The following is a 24815-nucleotide window of genomic DNA, read 5'->3' on the forward strand; positions in this document are numbered from 1 at the left end:
AGTCATTCTAACAAATTATCAAAACAGAGGAAGGGGTTATAAACATCCCCCCACCCCCGATTTACAGCCAGTCAGTCAGAAGTACAGGTGGCCACCTGGGACTTGAATTGGTGTCTGAAGTGAGGACAGTCTTGGGAGAGTAAACCCTTTAACTTGTGGGATCTGACACTAACTCCAGGTGGACAGCGTCAGAGCTGAATTGAATTGTGAGATACCCAGTGGCGTCCCCAGAGAATTGGAGAATTGCTTGATATGGAACAGACACACACATTTGATGCCAGAAGGACTGCATAAGTCGAGAATTGAGTTTGACTTAACTATCATATTCGGGCTTTAATACATGGCTGAAACTCTTCTCACTTCAGTAATTGTTTCCTTCATTTTCATGAAACTGAAGAAGGAAGGGCTGGACGTTCAGGTTCCTTGACCCTTGACATTTGGAAGCATTAACTCCAGTCTCTCACAGAAAGCTAGAGATGAAGGAACATTCAGACACATAGGTTTCCAAGAAGAGTCCACTGACAACATACCCAAGGTGTCTTCTGAAAATTATAAGATTTCCTGAGTTTCTGTTAGGGGATTGGTTCCAGCTCCATTGTCCCTCCCCCATCATTCAGTAGTCTCTGTAAAAGCCCTTAGAGCTTGTGTTACTCCACAGGAAGCCAAGAAACACACAGGAAGAGGAGCTTAGCTGCTGGTAAGTTGGGGACTGACAATTTAAAATTTATCGTTGGAACTCCTGCTCTCTGGCAAACACCTCCTAAATTCTAGAGCAGTGCTGTTAATGGAGTATCCACTTGCCACAGACAACTTTTGAGTGCTTATGTTTCTATCTTGATCTGAAATGTGCTTAGGTGTGAAATATACTTAGTGTAGTTTAATCACTAGTATGATCAAAATAATACAACTTATCTCGTTAATGACTTTAATTTTGGTTATATGTTCCAGTGATTTTTTTTTATTTGTGGGGTTAAATGAAACATATTATTATAATTAATTTCCCCTAGTGATTTTATTTTTTTAATATGGCTACTAGAAAGTTGTAAGTCACGTGTGTGGCTAGCATTTAGGGCTTGCATTACCCCGTCTCTACTAAAAATACAGAAAACGACAACAACAAAAAATAGCCGGGCGTAGTGGTGGGAGCCTGTAATCCCAGCTACTCAGGAGGCTGAGGCAGGAGAATCGCTTGAATCCAGGAGGCGGAGGTTGCAGTGAGCCAAGATTGCGCCATTGCACTTCAGCCTGGGCGAGAAGAGTGAAACTCTACCTCAAAGATAAATAAATAAACATGTGAAGGAGCCAGGTGTGAGAAGCTTAAGAGGAAGAGCACTGTAGGCAGAAGGAACAGAGAAGGCAGAAGCCCTGAGATGACAATGAGTCGCATGTTCAAGGAATCAGAGCCTGCTGTGGGTGGAGCACAGTGTGCCCCACGAGAGTGCAGAGATAAGATCTGAGGGATGCACAGGGCAGGTCCAGGGGTGCTTGAGGGAACTTAAGATAAGGGTAAGTTAGAAGTTTGGAAGCCATTGGAAGGTGTTGAAAATAACATCACAGGCCGGGCGCGGCGGCTCAAGCCTGTAATCCCAGCACTTTGGGAGGCCGAGACGGGCGGATCACGAGGTCAGGAGTCGAGACCAACCTGGCTAACACGGTGAAACCCTGTCTCTACTAAAAAACACAAAAAACTAGCCGGGCGAGGTGGCAGGCGCCTGTAGTCCCAGCTACCTGGGAGGCTGAGGCAGGAGAATGGCCTAAACCTGGGAGGCAGAGCTTGCAGTGAGCTGAGATCCGGCCACTGCACTCCAGCCTGGGCGACAGAGCGAGACTCCATCTCAAAAAAGAAAAGAAAAGAAAAGAACGTCACCATTTTATTGGACTTTTTTTTTTTGAGACAGAGTCTGCTCTGTCGTCCAGGCTGAAGTGCAGTAGTGCAGTCTCGGCTTACTGCAAACTCTGCCTCTCAGGGTCAAGCGATTCTCCTGCCTCAGCCTCCCGAGTACCTGGGATTACAGGCTCCCACCATCACGCCCAGCTACTTTTTGTATTTTTAGTAGAGATGGGGTTTCATCATGTTGGGGTTTCATCATGTTGGGCAGGTTGGTTTCGAATCCCTGACCTCAGGTGATCCACCCACCTTGGCCTCCCAAAGTTCTGGGAGGCATGTCACCATGCTGGCCCTTATTGGGCGTTTTTTTGTTTTTGTTTTTTTCTTTTTGAGACAGAGTTTTGCTCTTTTTGCCCAAGCTAGAGTGCAATGGCGCAATCTGGGCTCACTGCAATCTCCGCCTCCCTCGTGTAAGCGATTCTCCTGCCTCAGCCTCTGAGCAGCTGGAATTACAGGCATGTGCTACCACGCCCGGTTACTTTTGTATTTTTAGTAGAGATGGGGTTTCTTCATGTTGGCCAGGTTGGTCTCGAACTCCCGACCTCCGGTGACCCGCCTGCCTCGAACTCCCAAAGTGCTGGGATTACAGGAGTGAGCCACTGTGCCTGGCCCTTTCTGAACTTTTAAAAAGCTCATTTGGTTTTCTTCTGGAGATTGGATTGTAGGGCAGGGAAAAGCAGGACCAGGAACAAGCTATTTGCAAAGTTGGTGCAAACATTCCTGCCTGACAGGACCATGGACACAGGTTGTGGAGATGGAGATGGCTCTGGTTGTGCATTCAGCAGGTTCTGCAGATAGAATTAATAGGACTTGGATGGCATTGTGGTGAGAGAAAGGAAAATGAAAGATAAGTTCTAGTTTGGAAGCTTTAACAACTGAATGTTTAAACTCAAATAGACACAAAATATTGGAAGAGTGGCAGGTTTGGGAGGATGAGACAATCAACTGTTTGGTTGAGCCACGTTAGGTTTGGAGTGTCTACGGGACTCCCGTGGGGAGAGGTTATATCAGACTGGAGCACCAGAGAGAAGCCAAGGCTGATAATTTAGATGAAAAGACAGCATGATATTTTAAGCCCTGAAACTGGATAATATCACCTGTAGAAAGACTATATAGAGATAAAAGAGGTGGGGAACAAGTAAAAGCTGCAGGATACTCCTAAATTTAGAGTCAAACTTAGAGCAGAAAATACTAGCAAAGGGGACTGAAAAGAGATGGCCAACTGAGATTTAAAGGCAGGTGAAAGTGTGTTGTGTGTACATTTATCATCTCATGGCACAGAAAAAACGTGATTTAAGGAGAAGGAAGAGATCCAATGGGTTCTATATCACGAAGATATTGAGATAAGAACCAAGATGGATTTGCAGCCACTGCATTTGCAGCCTTGAGGTCATAAGCATCCTCAGGAAAATGCACCATGGGTCAGTGCTAAGGACTGGAGTCAATACAGACTGGATTCAGGAGAAAAAGTGAAGCAAGGAGTCTAAGGGAGCAAACACAGACAACTCCTTCCAAAATCTGGCTGCAAATTCTTTTCACAGAAAGAATTCTCTTAGGAGAAATAGGGTTAACACCGGAGAGGAATATAGTCCAAGGATCTTTTTGGTTGTTTGCCGAGACCAGCTTGGTCGGGGAGACCCTAACCCAGCGGCGCTAGAGGAATTAAAGACACACACACAGAAATATAGAGGTGTGAAGTGGGAAATCAGGGGTCTCACAGCCTTCAGAGCTGAGAGCCCCGAGCAGAGATTTACTCACATATTTATTAACAGCAAACCAGTCATTAGCATTGTTTCTATAGATACTAAATTAACTAAAAGTATCCCTTATGGGAAACGAAGGGATGGGCTGAATTAAATGAATAGGTTGGGCTAGTTAACTGCAGCAGGAACACCCCGTTAAGACACAGTTCGCTCATGCTAATTGTTTGTGGTTTAAGAATGCCTTAAACGGTTTTCCGCCCTGGGGGGGCCAGGTGTTCCTTGTCCTCATTCCCATAAACCCACAACTTTCCAGCTTGGGCATTAGGGCCATTATGGACATGCCATAGTGCTGCAGAGATTTTGTTTATGGCCAGTTTTTGGGGGGGTTTGCTCCCAACAGTTGTTTTTTGGGGGTGGTTTTTATTTTGTTTTTGTTTTGTTTTGTTTTATTTTTTTGTTTTTGAGACAGACTCACTGTCGCCCATGCTGGAGGGCAGTGGTGCGATCTCAGCTCACTGCAACTTCCGCCTTCAAGGGTTCAAGAGGTCTTCCTGCCTCAGCTTCCCAAATAGCTGGGATTACCAGTGTGCGCCATCACACCTGGCTAATTTTTGTATTTTTAGTAGAGATGGGATTTCACCATGTTGGCCAGTCTGGTCTCAAACTCCTGGCCTCAAGTGATCCACTCGCCTCAACCTCCCTAAATGGTGGGATTACAGGCGTGAGCCACTGCACCCAGCCAAGAATAGTTTCTTTTTATAGGGAGGGGATAGGATAATGTTTATGTCATAGTGAGAATGATCTAGTAGAAATAAAATCTTGAGGGTTCGGTTTTGGCAGAAAATGGAAGGACAAATGCAGGGGGAAGGTTTGTGGGAAGGTGAGAGGGCATCCCCGGCCCATGTAGGGAGGGAAATTATTGGAAAGAACAAGAAGTCTTTATTCACAGTGACAGGGGCGGGTAGACTGAGGGTCAGGGGAGAAAAGGTTGAAAATTTCACATCTAGTTATTACCATTTTCTCATTATAATGTCAGTCAACAGCATCTGCTGGGAGTGGGAAAAACACAGTAAATGAGGTATTTTTTGGAGAAAGCAGGACTGAAATAAGTAAGGTGTGGGATAGCAAGCGCGCTGGAGAAGTAGAGTAACCTAATGAGGAACTGCTGAGTTTTCATTTGACATCTATGGTCATAAATTCAATTGCAACCCTCAATAATCGCGCAAGTCACTTCCCCTCTCTGAGCCGTACTTTCCTACATATTATGCAAGGACGGCACTTGTCCCAAAGCAAGGATGTTGTAATCAGAGATGATAAAATATACAGTGACTGGCACATATTAAGGACTCACCAAATAGTAGCCCTCATAATCAGTACAGGTATCACCTGTGGTTCACGGTTCTTCTCCTTATGTTACAACTAGGGTGGACCTAAAACTTTGCAATTTTTGCCTTGTTAATCTATCCCCACCTGTCATTTCATAATTATCCTTCCTTGTTGTATCAACATTTTTTTTGTTGTTTTTTTGAGACGGAGTCTCGCTCTTTTGCCCAGGCTGGAGTACAGTGTCACAATCTGGGCTCACTGCAACCTCTACCTCCCGGACTCAAGTCATTCTCCTGCCTCAGCCCCCCAAGTAGCTGGGATTACAGGCACCCGCCACCATGCCCAGCTAATTTTCGTATTTTTAGTAGAGGCAGGGTTTCACCATGTTGGCCAGGCTGGTTTCGAACTCGTGACCTCAAGTGATCCACCTGTCTTGGCCTCCCAAAGTGCTAGGATTACAGGTGTGAGCCACCACGCCCAGCCTGTATCAACATTTTAAAATGAATTTGAGATTATGGATAGATCATGTCTCCTAAGTGCCTCGTAGAATGTTTGGAGGGTGGATAGAGAAAATCTGAGTCTGTTGAGGAACTATGGGGTGGAAAAGGGTTAACAGCACAATTCTGTTGTAATCAGTCTGGCTGAGCTCCAATTCTGGCTCTACCTCTTTCTACCTGGGAACGTTGAACAATTAACGTAGCCCATCTAAGCCCATCTTAACTTCCTTGTCTGTACAATGGTTATACTAATTATTAGGTTGCTGCAAAAGTAATTGCTGTTTTTGCTATTATTTTCAACGGCAAAAGCCGCAGTTACTTTTGCACCAACCTAATATCACTAAGATTAGTCAATATTCACCGTGTCTCAGGGTGTGCTCAGTGCTTACACATATTAACACAGCCCATCCACACATCCTGTGAGAGGCGTCGTTAGGGCTAAAGGAGAAGCTCTTGGCGTGTGGATAATGTTCATACGTAGAAGCAACTATTGCTCTGAGCATCGTTCTTGTCCTGACCTTGAGCTTCATAATGGATTGAGCCCCAGGACAGAGCACACAGCCTGGTGAAGGCCAAGAGTACCCATGTGTCATAGATGTACTCAGTCTAGCCTAAAAGATTTCCATGTCTATTCTCACTTAATCTTCACCCGAAAGTTAGACTTCACCATAAAATTGTCCTCGTTCTGCAGAGCAGAAAACTGAGGCTTAAAGAGATGTCACTAAGAACTCATAGTGAGGAGACATCACAGATGAGATTAGAAGAGAGATCTAGCTGACTCCAGAGTCCAGTATTTTTTTTTTTTTAAGACAGAGTCTCGCTCTGTCTCCCAGGCTGGAGTGCAGTGGCACGGCTCACTGCAACCTCCGCCTCCCGGGTTCAAGCGATTCTCCTGCCTCAGCCTCCCAAGTAGCTGGGACTACAGGCGCGAGCCACCAGGCCCGGCTAATTTTTTGTATTTTCAGTAGAGACGGGGCTTCACCATATTGCCCAGGGTGGTCTGGAACTCCTGACCTCAGGCAATCCACCTTCCTTGGCCTCCCAAAGTGTTGGGATTACTAGCGTAAGCCACTGCACTCGGCCGAGCCCAGTATTCTTTATAACAGTGACTCTCAGTTGGGGGTGACTTTGCCTCTGAGGGGACCTTTGACAATGTTTATGGAACCTGTTGATTGTCATTTCTGGAGAAGGAGTTGCTACTGGTATCTGTGGATAGAGGCCAGGGGTGCTGCTAAACATCCTACTGTGTCCAGAACGGTCTACCACAACAAAGAATTACCCAGACCCACATGTCAATGGTGCCAAGGTTGAGAAACCCTGAGCTACATTAAATAATGTCCCATGGAAGAAGACCTCAGTGAAACTCACTGGTAATAGCAGGAGGAAAAGAAGGAAATAAGTGAAAGGAAGAAGGCTAAAAATCATCAGACTGGGGCATAGCCCTATCCTAGTAATCTTGGGGGAACCCCTTTCAAAGGCAGGACTTCCGTATGCAAAGGCAGTGGCTCTGGAGTTCTTCATCTTGGTTTCCATATCTTGCTGCCTCCACTGACTGGCTGGGCATGATGCTGAAAAACTACAGGAGTCCCCAGGCCACGAATTCCCTCGGATGTGACGGCTGTTTCACAATGTTATGAGCATTAGATATGAACAAGTGCTAGGGAATTGCTATTTCTCTTAAAGATGCTGAATAGCCCAGTCTGAGATGATTCTCAGATTCTCATGGCCATAACAAATCATCCTGGCTTTTATACAAACAGATTCCAGAGTGAGATTTATGGATATAATTGTTTTTCATTTTCATTGTAAGTTCAGGGGTTTATGTGCAGGTTTGTTATATAGGTAAACTTGTATCCTGGTGGTTTATTGTACAGATTATTTCATCACTGAGGTATTAAGCCTAATACCCACTACTTATTTTTCCTGATCCTGTCCCTTTTCCCACCCTCCACCTTCTGGTAGGCCCCAGTGTTTTCCTCTTTGCGTCCATGTGTTCTCATCATTTACCTCTCATTTATAAGTGAGAACATGTGGTATTTGGTTTTCTGTTCCTGTACTAGTTTGCTAAGGATAATGAATACAATTTTAACAGGCAGCCTGGATGTTTCTGGTAAAGTCCACAGACCACAGCATAAGAAAATGTGCTCAAGTGGGCTGGGCGCGGTGGCTCATGCCTGTAATCCCAGCACTTTGGGAGGCCGAGGCGGGCAGATCACGAGGTCAGGAGATCGAGACCATCCTGGCTAACACGGTGAAAGCCCGTCTCTACTAAAAAAAAAAAAAATACAAAAAATTAGCTGGGCATGGTGGCGGGCACCTGTAGTCCCAGCTACTCAGGAGGCTGAGGCAGGAGAATGGCATGAACCCGGGAGGCGGAGCTTGTAGTGAGCCGAGATCCTGCCACTGCACTCCAGACTGGGTCACAGAGCAAGACTCTGTTTCAAGGAGAAAAAAAAAAAAAAAAACAAGAAAATGTGCTCAAGTGGCATGGGACTTTGTGTTGAATTGGATACAAAAATTACAGATGTGACCCGGACCAGAGGCAGGCACTACATGTTTTGGATTTTTGTTCTTAAAAGAAAAAAAAAAACAACAAAACTTGATCTGAGAAGTTCTGCAGGTTATATTCTTACAATGTTATTGTCCACAATTCAGTCACATGTCCACTGCTAAAGCAATCCCTTGCAAAGTAAAAGGAATTCTCGTTAGTGCTAATTAAACTAGTCAAGATTTATTCCCAACATGGAGAAAGGACACCTTCTCTTCAGGGTGAGTAACTAAACACACGATTGTGGTTTTTTGAGCAGAGAAGAATGGGGAACAGTTGCTGGGTGGGCAACCAGCAATATCTGTCAAGAGTAAGGGTTTAGAAGTCAGACCAAGCTGAACTGAAGTCCTTAATCTATTATCTACTACCTAAGTGACCTTCAACACATTTCACAATTGCCCTGAGCTTTAATTTCTTCTAATGAAAACTAGAAGTAATGAATATTACACAGCTGTTATGTAAGCCAAACTGGATCCCATATGTAGTAATTAACACAATGCATAGTCTCTATTACAAGTATTAATATGGCTTATTATTCTCAGAGTCTGTATCCCACAGACACCAAAGCTATACAAATCGGTACTGATTATTTGCATTCCAAACAGAGATGAGCTCCACATCAAGCAGGGACAGGAAAAAGCAGAGGGTAGAAAGCAGAGATAGAACTCTCTTTGCTGACTTCCCCTAGTGCAGAATCCTCAGGATATAACATACTACTACATATTACCGGTGACTTCTCAAGATTCTCTTCAACAATAACCTCAAGCCAAACCCTTCAACTTTATCTTGAGTACTAGCCAAGCAATAGGTCAAGGGTTCTCACATCTGTGAGGGTCAGGAGTTGGGAGACTGGAAGAACCTGGGGCTGAAAGAGGTTGCAGAGCTTGCCAGCATGTTTGCATTGAGTAATGGGAGACACAGATGTGAACCTTCTGACTCTGAGTCTTATGCCTTCCTCACAATACTGAGGCTGCCTATGCTCGATTTTCCATTGTCCGTACAACATAAGATCAGTATTTTTGCTGGTGGACAGAGCCTTGTAATCCTCTTGGTGAAGTGATCAGCCCGATAAGTGAAGTGCATATTGATAATGATGGGAATATGGAGGACTATCCCTTCCCAAAGGAGCATCCAAGAGAATGCCAATTCCATAGCACCATTGTCAACAAGGCTTAGTAGATAGAGTGGGTCTCCTGGTAGGAGTGGGAGATTTAGTGGAAGTTGATGTGAGCTATAAATACAGATGCTGTAAGATGGTTCCACAGCTGAGAAATGGCCATTGTTGGAATGTTTCAGGTGCGGGCAAGATGGAAACCAACCTCTCCACTCCTCTGAATGAGCATGAAGAAGCGTCCTATGAGTCTGCTGGCTACACTGTTCTGCAGATCCTCCCGTTGGTGGTGCTTGGGGTCACCTTTGTCCTCGGGGTCCTGGGCAATGGGCTTGTGATCTGGGTGGCTGGATTCCGGATGACACGCACAGTCACCACCATCTGTTACCTGAACCTGGCCCTGGCTGACTTTTCTTTCACGGCCACGTTACCATTCCTCATTGTCTCTATGGCCATGGGAGAAAAATGGCCTTTTGGCTGGTTCCTGTGTAAGTTAATTCACATCGTGGTGGACATCAACCTCTTTGGAAGTGTCTTCTTGATTGGTTTCATTGCACTGGACCGCTGCATTTGTGTCCTGCATCCAGTCTGGGCCCAGAACCACCGCACCGTGAGTCTGGCCATGAAGGTGATCATCGGACCTTGGATTCTTGCCCTAGTCCTTACCTTGCCAGTTTTCCTCTTTTTGACTACAGTAACTATTCCAAATGGGGACACGTACTGTACTTTCAACTTTGCATCCTGGGGTGACACCCCTGAGAAGAGGAAGAATGTAGCCATTACCATGCTGACAGCCAGAGGGATTATCCGGTTTGTCATTGGCTTTAGTATGCCGATGTCCATTGTTGCCATCTGCTATGGGCTCATTGCAGCCAAGATCCACAAAAAGGGCATGATTAAATCCAGCCGTCCCTTACGGGTCCTCACTGCTGTGGTGGCTTCTTTCTTCATTTGTTGGTTCCCCTTTCAACTGGTTGCCCTTCTGAGCACCGTCTGGCTCAAAGAGATGTTGCTCGAGGGCAAGTACAAAATCATTGATATCCTGGTTAACCCAACGAGCTCCCTCGCCTTCTTCAACAGCTGCCTCAACCCCATGCTCTATGTCTTTGTGGGCCAGGACTTCCGAGAGAGACTGATCCACTCCCTGCCCACCAGTCTGGAGAGGGCCCTGTCTGAGGACTCAGCCCCAACCAATGACACGGCTGCCAATTCTGCTTCACCTCCTGCAGAGACTGAGTTACAGGCAATGTGAGGATGGGGTCAGGGTTATTTTGAGTTCTGTTGATCCTACCCTAATGCCAGTTCCAGCTTGATCTACCTTTGAGTCATATTGAGGCATTCAAGGATGCACAGTTCAAGTATTTATTCAGGAAAAATGCTTTTGTGTCCCCGATTTGGGGCTAAGAAATAGACAGTCAGGCTACTATAATATTAGTGTTATTTTTGGTTTTTTGGACTTCTGCCTATACCCGGGTAAGTGGAGGCGGGAAACAGAAGAGAAAGAGTGGTGGGGATTTGTAAGACTTAGATGAGATAGCGCATAATAAGGGGAAGACTTTAAAGTACAAAGTAGAATGTTTGCTGTAGGTTTTTTATAGCTATTTTTAAAAATCAGACTATGGAAGTTTTCTTCTATTTTTAGTTTGCTAAGAGTTTTCTGTTTCTTTTTCTTACATCATGAATGGACGTTGTATTTTATCAAATGCAGTTTCTACATGTATTAAGTTGGTCATATTCTTCTTCTTCTTTTATGTAAATCATCATAAATAATGTTCATTAAGTTCTGAATGTTAAACTACTCTTGAATTCCTGGAATAAACCACACTTAGTCCTGATATACTTTAAATATTTATATCTCACAAGAGTTGGTTAGAATTTCTGTGTTTATGTTTATATAAAAATGGTTCTGTTATTTCACTTTTTCTACTATCCTTGCTAAGTTTTACATCAAACTTGTAATGGTCTCTTAAAAGGAATTGAGAAGTAATTCCTCTGATTCTGTTTTCTGATGTTATGTCTTCATTAAATATTCAGAAAAACTCACCAGTGAAGCCAACTTGGTCTTGTGTTTTCTTTCTGGGAAGATTTTTAATAACAGGTTTGTTTTCTTTAACAGTCATTAGACTCTTCTGTTTTTTTGTTTTTTGTTTTTTCCTAACTGTCAGTTTTGGTGAACTGTGAGTTTTAAGGAATTTGGCCATTTCATTCAAACTGTCAAACTCATCAGCATGAAATAGTATAATAACTGTTTAAAAGTTATAAAACAGTATGAAACTTGGCCGGGCACGGTGGCTCATGCCTGTAATCCCAGCACTTTGGGAGGCTGAGGCAGGCAGATCACCTGAGGTCAGGAGTTCGAGACCAGCCTGGCCACCATGGTAAAACCCCGGTTCTACTTAAAATACAAAAATTAGCCAGGCATGGTGGTACACACCTGTAATCCCAGCTACTTGGGAGGCTGAGGCAGGAGAATTGTTTGAACCCGGAAGGTGGAGGTTGCAGTGAGCCAAGATTGTGCCATTGCACTCCAGCCTGGGGAACAAGAGTGAGACTTTGTCTGAAAATAAAAAGCATGAAACTTGAAATGCTTTCTTTTATTTATTGATTGATTTCTGATTTTTGTTCTTCTTCTTCTTGTTATTATCCTAGAGCACAGCCTTTGGAGGTGTGATTTCTTTTAAACAATGAAAATGTAAGCTCTCTGAAGTCAGGGATTTTGGTCTGTATGGTTTGCTGATTGAACCTCATCCTCTATGTGTAAAATACTGTCTGATACGTAATAGACATTTATTAAATATTCATTGAATAAATAAATCAATAAACAATAGTATCACCTAGGTGTTAAGTGAGAGCTTTTCATATCAAATCAAAATTATCTCCAATCCACATTACACGAACCAGACCATGTCCAGTAAACACCCATCCTCAAGCACACAGTATTTAGAAATTCTCATGTGGTTTACTTTTTTATGAATTTCTGGTTTTGAGCTTCTGCTTTAAGGAAAGTACCGTGGCTAACTGTTGCCTCACGCCTTTGTTTTGAAATAAATCAACCCACAAGAGTACTCAGCCCTTTACTTTGCTTTCAGGAAATAACCACTTAGAAATGGTCCTTCGGTGCGGAACATACCCTCCGGACGCGCTAACAAAAGACACAACTCTACGCGAATATGAGGCAGTCCTGTTATCAGCGTCCTCACTCACTCCACTGTTTTTACTCAGTCACATTTCCTCTCGTTTTCCCTCCTGTTTCCATTAAAGTTATTTGCATTTCCAACATTTCCAAAGCAGAGAAGTTTACTTAGTTCATTTGCATTCTTTTTTTTTTTTTGAGACGGAGTCTCGCTCTGTCGCCCAGGCTGGAGTGCAGTGGCCGGATCTCAGCTCACTGCAAGCTCCGCCTCCCGGGTTTATGCCATTCTCCTGCCTCAGCCTCCCAAGTAGCTGGGACTACAGGCGCCCGCCACCTCGCCCGTCTAGTTTTTTGTATTTTTTAGTAGAGATGGGGTTTCACTGTTTTAGCCAGGATGGTCTCGATCTCCTGACCTTGTGATCCGCCCGTCTCGGCCTCCCAAAGTGCTGGGATTACAGGCTTGAGCCATCGCGCCCGGCTTTCATTTGCATTCTTGACTCCTATAAATGCTTTCCAGTTCCTAAGAAAAGTATACCCTTTAATGTCCAACTAAGTTGTGGCCAAAGAAAATAAGGAACAAGGAGAAAATGCAAGAAGGAAAAACCAGGAACCAAGCACAGCGTATGACCTTGAGACAGGAGAATTAGGGCTTCTGGATTGGCTAATTAACAGCCTTCCTCCACTGCCAGGAGAGAGGAGTCTTACTTTCCTTCCTACTGGCCTTGGTTAAGTGCAGTGGAACAGGGCCTGCTGCATCCTCCCCATTTTTCTTTTCTTCACTGGAAGTTGTCACTGTGGATTCTCAGTTCCCATTGCACCCTTGAATACTGGGGTCTTCAGAAGCTGAGGATTCTTGGTGTTTATGGGACATTCGCCACCAACAAACATTTCTAGACTTGCTTGAATCTGGAAGTCCAAAATAAAACTCTGGGGATAGTGCCCATAGGAAGAACAAGAGCACTTTTTCTGTTTGGGGAGAAGAGTGTAGAGAATGTTGAGTACCCAAAGGTGTAAGCTCCCCTGGAGACTGCCAGCTGCCTACCCAATATTCTTCCCCCTACTTTATTAACAAATGTGGGCAGCAATTCATTTAGCTAAAATAATCATTTTCTCAGTCATCCTTCCAGTCAGATGTGGGTAAATTCCAAGCAATAAGATACAAAAATAGTATCATATTAGTACATAAGGGGCTGCCTCATTATTTTATTAGCAGAGTGTTTATTGATTGATTGGTTGATTGATTGAGACAGGGTTTCACTCTGTCACCTAGGCTGGAGTGACAGCTCATTGCAGCCTTGACTTCCCAGGTTTAGGTGGTTCTCCCACCTCAGCTTCTTGAGTAGCTGAGACTGCAGGCTTGTGCCACCATGCCCAGCTAATTTTTGTATTTTTTGTAAAGACAGGGTTTCACCAAGTCACCCAGGCTGGTCTTGAACTCCTGAGCTCAAGCAATCCTCCTGCCTTGCCCTCCTAAAGTGCTAGGATTATAGGCATGAGCCACCGTGCCTGGCCTAGAGTTTATTTTTTAGGGCAATTTTAGCTTCACAGCAAATTGGGAAGAAAATACAGAGATTTCCCATAAACCCACTGCCTCCACGCATGCACAACTCCTCTCATTATCAACATCCCCCACCAGAGTAATACATTTCTCACAGTTGCTAGACCTACATAGATACATCATTAATCCAAAGCCCACAGTTTCCATTAGGGTTCATTCTTGGTGTTTTACATTCAGTGGGTGATATGGTTAGGCTTTCCATCCCCACCCAGATCTCATCTTGAATTGTAATCCTCATCATCCCCACGTGTCAAAGAAGACAGCAGGTGGAGGTAATTGAATTACTGGGGCAGTTTCATGATGGTCTTGTGGTAGTGACTGAGTTCTCATGAGATCTTGATGGTTTTATAAGGGGCTCTTCCCCCTTCACTGGGCAATTCTGCTTCCTGCTGTCTTGTGAAGAAGGTGGCTTCTTTCCCCTTCGCCTTCTGCCATGATTGCAAGTTTCCTGAGGCCTCCCGAGCCATGCTGAACTCTGAGTCAATTAAACCTCTTTCCTTTCTCAATTACCCAGTCTCAGGCAGTTCTTTATAGCAGTATGAAAACAGACTAATACAGTGGGTTTGGACAAATGTATAATGACCTGTATTCACCATTACAGTATCATACAGACTCATTTCATTGCCCTAAAAATCCTCTGTGCTCTGCCTATTCACCCCTCCCTCCTCCCCATCCCCGGGAAACCACTGATATTTTCTTTGTGTTGATAGTTTTTTCCTGTTCCCGGATGTCATATAGTAGAAATCATGCATTATGTAGCCTTTTACGATTGGCATCTCTCATTTAGTCAGGATGCATTTGGTTTCCTCCATGTCTTTTCATAGACTGATAGCTCATTTCTTTTTAGAATTGAATCATGTCCACTCTCTGGATGAACCATCATTTATATATCCATTCACCTACTGAAAAACATCTTGGTTGCTTCCCAATTGGGCAATTATAAATAAAGATGCTACAAACATCCACGTGCAGGTTTTTATGTGGACAGAAGTTTATAATTTGTTTGGATAAATACCAAAGAACATGACTGCTGGATTGTATGGTAAGCCTATGTTTAGTTGCATGGGAAACTGCCAAACGCTCTTCCAAGGTGGCTGTATCATTTTGCCTTCCCATCAATAATGAATGAGGATGTTTCATGTCTTTGCCAGCATTTGGTTTTGTCAGTGTTCTGGATTTTCGCCATTTCTAATAGGTAGAAATGGTCAAAGATAGGTAGAAATGGCGAATAATAGGTAGATTTTGGCCAAAGATACCCGGGTGGTATCTCATTGTTTTAACTTGCATTTCCCTGATGATATGTGATGTGGATCACCCTCTCATATGTTAACCTGGCATCTGTATATCTTCTTTCTTGAGGTGCCTGTGAAGGGCTTGGCCCATTTTTAAAATGGGCTTTCTGTGTTCTTATTGTTGAGTTTTAGGGGTTCTTTGCATATTTCGGATAACAGTCTTTCATCTGATATGTCTTTTGCAATACTCCCACACAGAGCAAATTTTTTTTTTTTTTTTTTTTTTTTTGAGACAGAGTCTCACTCTGTCACCCACACTGGAATGCAGTGGCACCATCACAGCTCACAGCAGCCTCAACCTCATGATCTCAAGTGATCCCCCACTTCTTCCTCCCGAGTAGCTAGGACTACAGGTATGCACCACTATGCCCAGCTAATCATTTATTTTCTGTAGAGATGGGGGTCTCACTTTGTCACCCAGGCTGGTCTCAAATTCCTGGGCTCAAGCTATCCTCCCACCTCAGCCTCCCAAAGTGCTGGGATTACAGGTGTGAGCCACCATGCCCAGCCAGAAATTTTCAATTTTCATAAGAATTGCCTTCTTGATTCTTTCTTTCATGAATTATGCCTTTTGTTTTGTAATTACAAAGTCATTGCCAAACCAAACGTCATCTAGATTTTCTCCTATATATCTTCTAGGTGTTTTATAGTTTTGTCTTTTACATTTAGGTCTTTGATCCATTTTAAGTTAATTTTAGTGAAGCACATAAGGTCTGTTTCTAAATTTACTTTTTTGCACATGGATGTCTAGTCATTCCAGAACCGTTTGTTGAAAAGACTATCTTTTCTCCACTGAATTGCCTTTGCTCCTTTGATAAAGATCACTTGACGATATTAATGTGAGTCTATTTCTGGGCTCTCTATTCAGTTCCATTGATCTATTTGTCTGTTCTTTTGCCTGTAGTACACTGTCTTGATTACTGTAGCTTTACAGTATGTCTTGAAATCAGATGGTGTCAGTCCTCCAACTTTGCTCTTCTTGTCCAATATTATGTTGGCTATACTGGTTCAATATTATGTTGGCTATACTGGTTCAATATTATGTTGGCTATGCTGGGTATTTTTCCAGGGAAATGCAAGTTAAAACGATGAGATACCACCCTACTCCTATCAGAAATGGCCAAAATCCAGAACACTGACAACTTTAGAATCAGTTTGTTATATTCACAAAACACATTGTTGGAATTTTTATTGGGATTGTATTGAATCCAAAGCTTGGCATCCTGACAATCTTGAATCTTCCTAGTCCTGTACATGGAATATCTCTCAATTTCTTCAGTTCTTCTATAATTTCTTTCATCAAACTGTTGTAGTTTTTCTCATATACATCTTGTACATATTTTGTCAGATTTGTACTCAGTGTTTCATTTCTGAGGGAGAGAATGTAAATAGTATCGTGTTTTTAATTTCAGATTCCATTTGCTCACTGCTGGTAGCTAGGAAAGTGATATATATATATATATATATATTTTTTTTTTGTACTCTGCAACCCTGCTATAATCACTTATTACTTCCAGGAATGTTTGTTGTCCATTCTTTTGGATTTTCTGCATAGATGATCATGTCGATTTTGAATAAAATAGGTTTTTTTTTCTTCCTTTCCAATACGCATACCTTTTTAGTTTGTTTCTAATTGAATTAGCTAAGACTTCAGCAATGCTGAAAACCAATGTGAGAGAAGATACCCTTGCCTTCTTCCTGTCCTTAGTGGAAAAGCTTCAAGTTTCCCACTGTTAAGTATAATGTTAGCTGTAGGATTCTTTTGTAGGCATTATTTATCAAATTGAGGAAGTTTCTCTTTATTCCCAGATTACTGAGCATTTTTAAAAATTATGAATGGGTGTTGAATTTTGTCAAATACTTTTTCTGCCTCTACTGATATAACTATGTAGTTTTCTCATTAGTCTGTTGATGTAATTGATTATATTAATTAATGTTTGAAATTTGAACTAGACTTGCATACCTGGCATGAATAATTTTTATACTTTGTTTTATACCTTAGACTATAATAGTTTAGACATTTTCGGGTTTGATTTGCTACTAGGTTTTTGAGAATTTTTGCATCTATGTTCATGAGAGTTATTGGTCTGTAGTTTTGTTTTCTTGTAATGTCTTTAAATGGATTTGGTTATTGGGGTGATTATGGATTTATTGTGAGTTAGAAAGTGTTCCTTCTGTCTCTATATTCTCAAAAATCCTCATTCTTTTTAATTTTTGCATTGCATTTTATTGGATGAATGTAACAAAATTTAATCTGACCTGTCGCATATGAATGAACATTAAAATTGCTTTTGATCTTTTGCTCATTACCAAAAAAATGCTATAATGAATACCTGTGCACACACACATTCCTTTGCACGACTGTGGGTTTGTCTGTAGAAAAAAAATTAAAATAGTTTGTAACCTAAGTGTCTATCAATAATGAATGAACAAAAAAATATGGTTCATATACATAATGGAGTACTATTCTGCCATGAAAAATAATGAGGCTCTGTCATTTGCAACAACGTAGATGGAACTGGAGGTCATTATGTTAAGTGAAATGGATCAGGCACAGAAAGACAAACTTTGCATGCTCTCACTTATTTGTGGGAGCTAAAAATCAAAACATTTGAACTCATGGATATAGAGAATAGAAGGATGGTTACCAGAAATTGTGAGGGTAGCAGGGGTCGAGGGAGAGGTGGGGATGGTTAATGGGTACAAAAAGAATAGAAAGAACGAATGAGACCTAGTATTCAACGGCAATGGCACAATAGAGTGATATAGTCAATAATAATTTAATTGTATATATTTTTAAAACTAAAGGAGCATAATTGGATTCTTTATAATCCAAAAGATCAGTATTTGAGGGAATGGATACCCCATTTTCCATCATGTGATTATTACACATTGCATGTCTGATATCAAAGTACCTCATGTACCCCGTAAATATATGCAACTATTATGTACCCACAAAAATTAAAAATTAAAAAAAGTAATACTAAAAAAAAGTTTGTAGTTTAATTGATTTCTCTGCTTTTATCTACTATCAGAGCTATAAAGCCCATTGCCACATCTTAGGAAGACAACTTTTCTGAAAAACGAATAGTGATCTATTTCTTGACATGAGTGGGAGTACATAAGCATTTTGTTTTACACAAATATATTAATCTTCACGTTTATCTTTTTCTCATTGTGTGTGGGGGGGCGGGGTGTTGTTACAGTCCACATTTTAAAAGCTAAGAGAAATAAGTCAGCTGTATGCAGCGGCTCACGTCTGTAATCCCAGCACTTTGGGAGGCCGAGGTGGGAGAATTGCTTGAGCCCAGGAGTTCGAGACCAGCCTGGGAAACATAGTGAGACCTCGTCTCTACTGAAAATACAAAAATTACCTGGGCGTGGTGATGCGTGCCTCTAGTTCCAGCTGAGGGGCTGGGGCTGAGGTGGGAGGATCGCTTGAACCCGGGAGGCGAAGGCTGCAATGACTGTGCCACTGCACTCCAGCCTGGGTGACACGGCGAGACCTTGTCTCAAAAAAAAAAAAAAAAAAAAAAAAAGGAAAAAATGAAAACTAAGTCAATCGAATTCTGGTCCCCTTTTCTTTATACCGGTAAAGTTTCATAGCTCCTGAAATTAGACTGCTTGAAGCAGGACACCATTCATAAAGGTGCTGCAATTCTTTAAATTCATACTTGCTAGACAGGGAGAACTCAGGGTCAAAGGCAGTAGGAGGAAGTCATCCCCGGCACGACTGGCCCCGGTCTCCACTGCTCGTGAAAACGAACTCATTAGAAATCGAGCTCCATCTTGTGGCAGCTAAAAGAAAAAACAAGGAAATGCAAGTCTTGCTTCACTCTCACTTCCAAGACCGCACTGGGAGATAACCCTTGGAAAGCTTGATTATTTCTGGGCTAGCTCGCCCAGAATAAATTTCTAAGCACATCTTTACAAGTAACTTTGTTTTTTCAATACAGGAAGTCCCCTTCATTCCAAAATGTACATTCCAGAGACGGTGGAGGCTGGAGATCTCTCCTGTATCTCATCCCATTCTGAGTTACCAGTGCCATTAGACAAAAGAAAATCTATGTAAATGCTTCATGCCCTTAAGATGCTGGGGAAGGTTCAACTGTGATTCCATTCTATCTTTCTCTCTCATACCTCCTTCAGCTCCAAACACCATCTAGCTAACTGCTTCCCAAATGTTGACCTACACTGATGCTGTTTCATCAGAATCAATTGGGGAGGTGTTTTTTGTTTGTTTGTTTTAGTATGGGTTAGGTCACTGCAACATCAAAGCATCTTCATTTACAAAGTTTGGAGCAGAGCGCAATAATCTGTACTTAATCACAGATTAACTTTTTTCCCTTTATGTAGTCCCTGGTAAACTGTAATGTGCAATCAGATTCCCCTGTTTGTTTTGTTTTGTTTTGTTTTGTTTTTGAGCCAGGGTCTTGCTCTGTCGTCAAGGCTGGAGTGCAGTGGTGCGATCATGGCTCACTGCAGCCTCAACCTCCCTAGCTCAAGCGATCCTCCCACCTCTGTCTCCTGAGTAGCTGGGACCACAGGCACACGCCACCACGCAGGGCTTATTTCTCTCTCTCTTTTTTTTTTTTTTTTTGTAGAGACAGGGTTTCACCAGTTTGCCTAGGCTGATCTTGAACTCCTGGACTCAAGTGATCTGCCTGCCTCCGCCTCCCAAAGTGCTGGGATTACAGGTGTGAGCCACTGTGCCCAGCAATGATTCCCTTGCTTTCTAGCGGTTGAATAAATGCTCTCTTAACTAGAGGACATAATAAGAACTAATATTAGACCATGAGAATTAGAACTAATATTATTAGTACCTAATAAGTACTAATTATTTTTATTTATCTATGGAAACTGTGTACTTATGAACTGTGTTTTGAAATGCCAATAATGTCTGCCTATTTTCTCATTGAAATAATAAGGCTTTATATTTTGCTCCATTTAAAAACTGTCATATTACTTTTATCGCTTCTGTACTTTCTATTAAAAATCACATATTCTGAGAAAAAACAGAGGAATGATAAAACATTAACTAAAATAAATGAGTAGGTATTGAGAGGAAGAGATGGAGGTGGTCTCTCTCTCTCTCTCGCTACTGTATCATTAAATTTTATTTCATTATTGCCATATGTGTATATATATATTCTCTAAGTAAAAAAAAAAAATTCCTTGTAGAACACACCTCCTCCTGAACGTTACAATCAATCTCTGCTCTCCTTGACAGCAAATTCAAGGGCCACTTCCACTTCAGTTCTCTACTTCCTCATTTCACATTTTCACAACAACCCATTCTATATGGATTCATTTCCTGATTACTGCACCAGGACTACTCTTACTATGGACAATAGTGACATCTGTTGCCATGTTACCGCACTGCAGGTTCAGACATTCGGAGCTTAGCTAAGAATCCAACGGGGCCGGGCGGGGGGGAAGTCTACCATCGGTCAGGTAACAGTGGAATCTTAAGATCCTAAGCATATACGACTCAGTTGACCAGCCCTTTCATCTGTAAATACATAATGTTCCTGGCGACATCACACGTGTTTGGTTTTCATCCCACCTCAGTCTCTTCTCTTTCTTGATTTCTTTGACTGGTTCTTTTCTGACTTTTAAATATTGGTGTACTTGAGGGCTCAATTCTATACCCCTCATCTATTTGTGTCAATGCAGTCAGCCTAGGTAATGTGTTCCTGTAACTTGAAATCCCACCTGTCCATTGATGACCCCTCCCAAATCTCCATCATAATCCACAATCTCTTCTCAGAAGTCCTGACTGGTATCTACCTCCCTCCTCTGCATCTCAACTTGAAAATCTAACTGAAGTATTTTATGTGGCATGACCAAAACAGAACTATCAATCTGATTCTTCCAAAAAAACTGATTGCTATGTTTTCCACATCATTTCCAAATTTAGAAAAAGCCACCACCTTCTACCTAATATCTTAAGTACCAAATATGAGTTATTCCTGATTCTTTTACTGTCATCCATCACCAAATCACATTGATTCTATGTCAGAAACATCGACCAAATCTGTGTGTTTCTTTTCTGTGCACTGCTATCACATGACTCCAATCCACCTCCATCTGGATGATTAATTCCTCTTTCTGCTTCCACTTTTGCTTCATAACAATCCATCTTTACAAACCTTTTTCATAGTGTAAGTATCATCATGCTCCTCCCCTGATTAACACCCTCTAATAGTTTTCTATTACACTAATAAAACAAACATTTAAAGCCTCTCTCTAGGAAAGCCTCATATTATCTGGTTCTTGCGTATTCTGATCTTCTCTCATGTCACGTTTCTTCTCACTTATTATGATGTAACTACACTAGTAATATTTTTATTTCTCTTTTTTTGTTTTTGTTTTTTTTTTTTTTGAGATGGAGTCTCACTCTGTCGCCCGGGCTGGAGTGCAGTGGCACGATCTTGGCTCAATGCAACCTCTGCCACCCGGTTTCAAGCAATTCTCCTGCCTCAGCCTCCCGAGTAGCTGGGATTACAGGCGCCTGCCACTGGTCCAGCTAATTTTTGCATTTTCAGTAGAGATGGGGTTTCACCATCTTGACCAGGCTGGTTTTGAACTCCTGACCTTGTGATCCACCTGCTTCAGCATCCCAAAGTGCTGGAATTACAGGCGTGGGCCACTGCGCCCTACTTTTATTTCTCAAACACACAAAACTTACTCTTGTCTCACAGTCTTTGTACTAACCACTCCTCTGACTGGAGTATTTCTTCCCTTGAACTTCGGAAACCACCTTTGCAAAATTATGACTGAGACAGTGAAAGAGATCTAATTGAATCAACCCCACCTTGCTTCTAACCTCCGAGCTGTACTTGTTCATTTCTGGGTGTAGGCTGAACTAACTTTGGGAAAAACTTAGTTTGTAGTTTAAAACAAAGATGGTAACAGCCCTTTCGCAAAGCAGACCTCCTTCTTGCCTGGGGACTAGATTGCCTTGTAGGACTAACATTAGCCGCAAGATTAGAAATTATGGTTAGGAGTCACGCAGCTGGAGGCTACAAGATTCTGACGGTCCCTAAACTGCTCCTCAGATCAGTGTTGGAGATATTTTGCAGACCCCACACTGGATGGATCAGCGGGCACCATCCAGACGGATAAACTGGCTCATCTGATCTTGTGGCCTCCACCCAGGAACTGACTAACCGCAAGAAGACAGTTTCAATTCCCTGTGATTTCGTCTCTGACTCAACCAATCAACACTCTTGACTCCCCAGTTTCCCCCTACCCACCAAGTTCTTCCTAAAAACTCTGCTTTCTGAATGCTTGGGGAGGCTGATTTGAGTAATAATGAAACTCCAGTCTCCTGCACAGCTGGCTCTGCATGACTTACTCTTTCTCTATTGCAATTTCCCCACCTTGATAAATTGACTCTGTCTAGGCAGCGGGCAAGGTGAACCCACTGGGTGGTTACACTTCACATTAGCAGTTCATGTAATTCTGATTTCAGCTTACATGTCACCTCCTCAAGATATTGTTTTCCGAGCCTCTAAGATAAAGTAGCCTCTCAGGCACTCTCCATTCTAGTCCATGAAACTGTATTTATTCTCTTGATAATCTTCATTGCTGCCTTGTCAATCACAAAATTACCCTTTTCCCTCAATCTTTACGATCACTGATGTGAGTGCCTTTGCATCTCTCACTCTCTGTCTCTTCATCTACTGAAACAGCCGTTGCATTTACCTGCTATTCTGTGAAAGGGAGAGTAGATTTCCACCAAATGATGTCTGCACCAGTTCTGGTAGAGCTTGGTAAGTCTGAGTTAGAAATTTGGAAACCACTGGAGAATGAAGAGCAGGGTAATGTCATGATTTGTTATGTTTTTTAAATTTTTTTTTACTGACTCTGAAGCTGAATAGCAACTTTCAAAAGAATAAGCATTTTCCATTTTAATTAAGTCCAATTTATACTTTTTTCTTCTATGGATTGTGTTTTTGGTGTCATGTCTATGAACTCTCTGCTTAGCTTTAAGTCTTCACTATTTCTTCTATGTTTTCTTCTAAAAAGTTTGTAGTTTTGCATTTAATATTTAATCTGTAATCCACTTTGGATTAGCTTTTATAAAGGAGGTAAAACTTAGGTTGAGGGCTTTTTTGATTTTTTTTTCAGACGGAGTTTCGCTCTTGTTGCCCAGGCTGGAGTGCAATGGCGCAATCTAGACTCACCACAACCTCCACCTCCCACGTTCAAGTGATTCTCCTGCCTCAGCCTCCCAAGTAGCTGGGATTACAGGCACCCATCACCATACCTGGCTAATTTTTTTGTATTTTTAGTAGAGACGGTGTTTCTCCATGTTGGTCAGGTTGGTCTTGAACTTCCAACCTCGGGTGATCTGCCCGCCTCGGCCTCCCAAAGTGCTGGGATTACAGGCGTGAGCCATCAGGTTGAGGGTTTTTTTTAAAAAAAGGAATTGATAAGGGAGCCTTCTGCAATGACAGGAGGATTCCTGCCAGCGAGAAAAAGCTGTGCCGTGATGACTCCACCATGGTTTGAGGGAGAAAACCCATGATTTACAACGAACAATAAATACAGCGGATGCCGCTTTTTTGAACCTTATTTGTGGCAATCACTGGATCACACTCTCATCATTCTCACCTCTGATCTCAACAGTGTTGACTCTACCTCATCCTCATTGTGGGACAGGAGAGGACACTAGGCCTTTGAGAGGGGAGGGGACCAGCCCAAGTCTGCAGTTCTTGAGAAGGTGGAGCTCAATTCTAGCCAAGGGTTCCATGCACCATGGAGGACCTGTCTCTTCATGTGGAGACTCATCCCTGCTCTGAAAGGTGACCACTTCCACATTACACCCATTTTCCCATTACCCGTACTAATCATTGGGGCCCTTCTGTTTTTCTTTTCAAAGCTGTGAAACTCCTCACTGATCCCCACTCATGCTCTCAAGCTGACGCCTCTGCCTCCTACTTCACCAGATTTAGCCTCCTGCCGGTTCCTGCACCACTGTTCTCTGCCTTCACTTTGATATTGAGAAACAAGTGTTCCTTCCCAGGGGTTCCTCTACTGGTTGCAAAACTCACATCCTCGTTTACTTAAGAACTTCCCTTCTTTACTTGCTCCCTGTGTCTCCTGCAGTATCAATACTTTCTCTATATTCTATCGTTCCTATTAGCACTCTGATACTCTCTGGAATCTCTTACATGTTCTCACTCATAAGTGGGAGTTGAACAATGAGAACACATGGACACAGGGAGGGGAATATCATACCCCAGAGCCTGTCAGGGCTGGGGGGCTAGGGGAGGGATAGCATTAGGAGAAATACCTAATGCAGATGACGGGTTGATGGGTGCAGCAAACCACCATGGCACGTGTATACCTATGAAACAATCCTGCATGTTCTGCACATGTACCCTAGACCTTAAAGTAAAAAAGAAAATAAAAGAAAAAAAATTTTTCTTCCACTTCACATTCTTCTTCTACTCACTCCAAAGAGTCTATTGTACTCCAAAGGGTCTGTTAAGTATGCCCTTAACAAGCTCCCCATCCCCAGAGATATGTTCTTCATCTGGCTTTTATTTTCCACCAGCTGGGTCCTTGCTCTGGGAAGTTCTAGGTCCCGGTTCCAGGAGACGGTGACTGTCATGTAATTTTCACAGCAGAAGTTACCCCAAGGGACAGGAGGAGTAAGAGAACTAAAACCAGTTGGGAAACAGGAAACAGAAACCAGAGCTCCTTCCAATTTTTAATGGCCCTGAGAACACACCAGTATACTACTTG

The 24815-nt window shown here is 42.5% G+C and overlaps 2 protein-coding genes across 3 annotated transcripts in view; one reads left to right on the top strand and one right to left on the bottom strand.

Moving 5' to 3' along the window:
• Positions 1 to 24815, bottom strand: part of FPR1 (formyl peptide receptor 1) — a 57673-nt gene that overhangs the window by 12011 nt on the left and 20847 nt on the right. Inside the window, exon 2 of the mRNA XM_025369056.1 lies at positions 18431 to 18565. The gene's annotated coding sequence lies outside the window, so the exon portion shown is untranslated. The remainder of the gene's footprint in view (positions 1 to 18430; positions 18566 to 24815) is intronic.
• On the top strand, positions 679 to 11124 carry FPR2 (formyl peptide receptor 2). 2 transcript variants are annotated; one of them, XM_025369050.1, is made up of 3 exons: positions 679 to 697; positions 3170 to 3309; positions 9259 to 11124. In XM_025369050.1, the coding sequence occupies exons 2-3, from the start codon at positions 3306 to 3308 to the stop codon at positions 10323 to 10325; spliced, it is 1071 nt and encodes a 356-aa protein (XP_025224835.1). In that variant the 5' UTR covers positions 679 to 697; positions 3170 to 3305; the 3' UTR covers positions 10326 to 11124. The 2 variants fall into 2 exon arrangements, with proteins under 2 accessions (XP_025224835.1, XP_025224836.1); XM_025369051.1 differs by lacking the exons at positions 679 to 697; positions 3170 to 3309 and adding an exon at positions 8995 to 9150.

This window comes from Theropithecus gelada, chromosome 19 (assembly GCF_003255815.1).
Source record: "Theropithecus gelada isolate Dixy chromosome 19, Tgel_1.0, whole genome shotgun sequence".
In the NCBI taxonomy this organism is placed as follows: domain Eukaryota; kingdom Metazoa; phylum Chordata; class Mammalia; order Primates; family Cercopithecidae; genus Theropithecus; species Theropithecus gelada.